This window comes from Cyprinodon variegatus, unplaced genomic scaffold, assembly GCF_000732505.1.
Source record: "Cyprinodon variegatus isolate N-32 unplaced genomic scaffold, C_variegatus-1.0 Scaffold1416, whole genome shotgun sequence".
In the NCBI taxonomy this organism is placed as follows: domain Eukaryota; kingdom Metazoa; phylum Chordata; class Actinopteri; order Cyprinodontiformes; family Cyprinodontidae; genus Cyprinodon; species Cyprinodon variegatus.
Genome location: NW_015151869.1, coordinates 132,642 through 137,005, shown reverse-complemented (window position 1 = coordinate 137,005; position 4,364 = coordinate 132,642). Strand labels below are relative to the sequence as shown.

Genomic DNA, 4,364 nt, shown 5'->3' with positions numbered 1-4,364 from the left:
CTCAGTAAAGAGTGTTCATGGCGCCCCTACAGGGCAGATCATGAACTGCAAAAAGGAATACACACAGTTAGGAAGCAAAAAAACAAAGAAAAACCTTTTTATTGTTAAAAAAAGGGAAAATTATAACTACTAAGAATTTGGCTGTTTATTCATCCAGCACCAATTTAAATGTCACGTTCAGGCTCCTTAAAGCACGAGGCAGTCTGCCTACTTTTAGAGCCGTTCAGAAACAGGACGGTTCCTCATAAATAAAAAGCAGCCTCTGCTGCACCCCCAGAAACTAGTTCCTCCTGGAAAACCGCTAACTTCAATCACAGAAGACCAGCCGTGGGTCGGATCGGCTGAAGGTGGTCTCAGTAGGTCCGTAGGTCAGCAGCCGTACATCCATTCTGCATTCTGGTGGCCGTTCTCGACGTTTCTTCCCACCCTCAGCGTCTCCCTCTAGTTTTTCTTTATATTTCCACCCAGAAAACTCAAGGCTGAAGGTTACTGACCAGGTTACATAAATAAAATCTTTATTTCAGTTTGCATAACATCAGAATGAAGGCATTGATCATCTTTAAAAGCCTCGGAGGATAAAACTGCAACATCAGGAGGCTAGAAGGCTTCCGCTAGTCTGGACTGAGAAAAGATTCAAACGAGACTCGCTGTACATATTTACAGAACTTACAAACGCACGGGACATGCAATACAATCAGCCGAGCGGCTCGGTTCCAGGCGGAACAGGAAACAGGAAGCAGCTCTACGTGGAGAAAAGAGGGCCGGTAGAGGCGGCAGTGAAGACCGGGCCGGTATACAGTCCAGGTCCGTCTACGGGAACCTGCAAGCAGAAAGACACAACACAGAATGAGTTCTCACACATTTCAGTATGTAGCATTAGCATGTAGCTGTTCTAATGATGGATTAGCATAGCAGCCACAAACAGGAAGTGACCCGCCCAGCGTGAAGGTAGAACCTATGGTAAACCTTAGCTAACGGGTGGAAAGTTAGGTGGAAGGATGATCCTACTAACAGCAGTAAACCGGAACAAGCTAACCTATTAGGGAATCTTCAAGGTTTAACCAACATGACGATGAAAAAGACCAGAACCACCAACATTGGACCCTACATGGATAAACGCCACAGTAGACCAACGTCTATGCATTCATTTGTCGTGTTTATTGGTCCGATACGACGTTCGAATGTTTAGAGAAACAGAACATCGGGTTCTTATTCGCTGGAAGTCAAAACAATCAGAACTAATAAAGATGAATGTTACACATGAGGTCCGACTCCTCCGGACAGGACTCAACCATTTACCTACACGCTAACGGACACTCGTTTGAGGACAGAACCGTCCACATCTGGCAAAGGAAGACTGATGTTTGATAGAGGGGTTAGAAAAAACATCTCTCAACAGAGGAGGTGGTGTTAAGGCTGGTTTATATTCAGAAACCAGGTCGTCTGCGTGTGTTTCCTACTTAACGCAGATATGCCCCGCCCCCTACTGCAGACACTCTGCTGCACCTCTCCAATACTGTAGATCAAAATTGTAAATCTAACATATTTGCGTCTTTCCTTAGTCTTAAGGCTAAACGACACGCGTCAAAGGACAACAACGTCCATATTCTGGACAATGAGAGCCGATGGTTTGAGGAAGGGGTTAAGGAAGCCATCTTTGTTAAAGCCGGGCATAAACTTAATGATCATTTTGCTTTTTTTCCAATTAATCAGTAGTGTGAGAATTTTTCCAATCGGGCTGAGTTCTAGCTTGGTCGTGTAGAATACAGAGGGTAACGAGGGGCGACCAGCCTCTCATGAACACCCGATCGGGAATCATAAGGTCGCAGAAAATCAAACGTTTGACATTCAGTCGGCCATCGTAAGGCATTGGTGGGTAAATCCTGCTGTTGAAGCAGAGCTACCAGCCGATTTAGCAGAGCATGTGCAAACAAGCGCTTCATCTTCCAGATTGACGAGTCCGAGTAGCGCCATCTCTGGGCACCGAGTCTGACGAGTGGTTTTTAGACGTGCAGTGCGAGCAGGTAGATCGCATCAGAGCGTCGGGCCACACAGCATGAAAACAAACATCGTGAGCTGAGAACTTCTAAACCTGCGGTTTTGTCGTACAGTTTGAGCTGCAGCTGAATATGAAGATTAAACAATATCGTACAGTGTACGCCCGGCTTAACCTGGAAAAACCTTCTCTCAACAGAGGAGGTGGTCTTAGACATTAGGGAGTCAACGACCAATTAGAAACCCCTAAAGACCCTCAACACCCCCCATGTGACTTTGGCCAATCCAGTAGGAGGGATCAAAGCCAGAGAATCATCACAGGAAAGATAAATGTTTGAAATGTATCACTTTAAGTGATACTTCCCTGAAATAAATGAACCTTTCGAAGCCAGGAGTCGGGTTCTACTGAGCAGCACCGGGTTCTTGGTTTGACTCCTGCTGGTCTCTTGGTGTTGCCATGGTGTTGGACTGTTTAAGGCAGATTTTATAGTGAAGAAGCTTCATATTCAAGCATGTGGAAAATTAGAACTTTCCACGGAGGCTGAAGGATCTTCAACAAGTGTGCAGCTGAGAGAATTCCCTCTGCAGCCATCTGTGGGGGCGGCAGCACTGATTAAAAGCTCACTCTGTGGGGAACCGTCTCTCCATCCGCCTCTCTAATGAGATGCTAAAATAATAAACATCTGCATTTTTATTTTTTACTCTGAAAAAGTCTCCACTGTTGGATGCACACCTTATGTTCTCCAAACTAATAATGAAAACTCCTTCAAAGGTTTAATATCATTATTAATTAGAATGGGCTGCATTGGGCCATTATTGTGCTGCAATCAAATAATTAGTCTTTGGTTCCAGCACTCACAGCATACAGACATTAAGTAGATGTACAATAACATGTGGAGTTTTGTTTTTGTTTTTTTTTTATTGGATAAAAATAGATTTAATGAGTTTCTGAAAGTTTAATATTCCAATTTAGTTTCAGAGCTGTGAGGCTGATTAGTGTTTATGAGAGACAGCCTGCAAGAGCCAACTATCTGTGTGGTGGCTGCTTGTTCTAGAAACCCTCACATAACGGTGCATTCAAACAAAACGCCACAGAGTTTCTCAATGATTCTCAACTAATCTGCAGGGAAAACACAGCAGAATTACATCCAAATTACCCATTATATAGAGGATTTAAAACAGAGAGCTGAACACTGGTATGGATAATGGCGTCCCTGGGTGGGCCACATCCACTCCCGGTTAGCCAGGACTGTCCAGGACTCGGTATCGAGGACTGCTGGGGAGGTGGAGCTTGGCTTCTGCTGTGCTCCACTACCCTACATCACAACCCCAACCAGTTCCAGATTATTTTCATGCGAGACAAACAGACTAAAGTTCAGTTTTTGAACTCGCAAACTTCTGTTTCGCTCTAACCACATTTACTACATCTAGCGCCATTTTGCTATCTCTAAACATCCAATTTGCATCATCACATTGAAAAGCATTCTTTGCATCACCAACTGTTAATTGGCTCCTGAACGCATCTTTCCATGTGAATCACTTGCACCATTTCCTGCGATAGATGAGAATGCAGATTAACCAATAAGTGTCCAACATGTCTGGGATGTAGAGATGTTAACAGCTCTTCTTTTAACCCTGCAACTGTCTAAATTAGTTCTTATCCACAATTAATCTTTTAATTTTTAAACATATTGAAATAGGGACCCGGGAAATCCCTATTTAAACAAAACCTTTAAAAACAGGTTAGCCTGACCACCAACTTTGCTTAGTAAGGCTAAATCCCTTCCTCTGCCTACATCCCCGAGATGTTCAGTGAAATTATAGATTATCCCATCAATCATCTACTAATTGATCGGGTGTCTATGGTGATATATATGGTTATTGCTTCATCGTTTATCACTGGATGGAGGGAAGATTGGCACCTTTGGGCCTCTCTATAGACATAATGGCTTCAGTTTGTACCTGAGCTGTTTTATGGATGATAGACTACAGCTCAGACTAAATGTTGGTGGATGTATTAAAAACCACGTGCATTCCGAATTCTGTTATTTAAATAAATCCATCAACAACTTTTCTCTTAACCTTTACATTTGTGGTTCCTCCCATTTGCCAAGATTGGCCGTTTCTCTTTTGGTATACACTCAGGTATGCAAAATGACAAAATAAATCTAAGTCTTCTCAATTCACAAGAACGTAAGTATGGACTCATGTCCTCGCCAGGTTAACGTTAGGCCAACGTTAGCCCTGGCCGCTGCAGACGGGTCAACGTTAGCCCTGGCCGCTGCAGACGGGCCAACGTTAGCCCTGGCCGCTGCAGACGGGCCAACGTTAGCCCTGGCCGCTGCAGACGGGCCAACGTTAGCCCTGGC

At 44.1% G+C, this 4,364-nt stretch overlaps 1 protein-coding gene across 1 annotated transcript in view; it reads right to left on the bottom strand.

Moving 5' to 3' along the window:
- Nucleotides 1-210: 210 nt before the first annotated feature.
- LOC107103296 (protein SON-like) overlaps nucleotides 211-4,364 on the bottom strand; it is a 23,436-nt gene continuing 19,282 nt past the window's right edge. Inside the window, exon 14 of the mRNA XM_015402947.1 lies at nucleotides 211-820. Coding sequence (XP_015258433.1) covers nucleotides 743-820 — 78 coding nt within the window. The 3' untranslated portion in view covers nucleotides 211-742. The remainder of the gene's footprint in view (nucleotides 821-4,364) is intronic.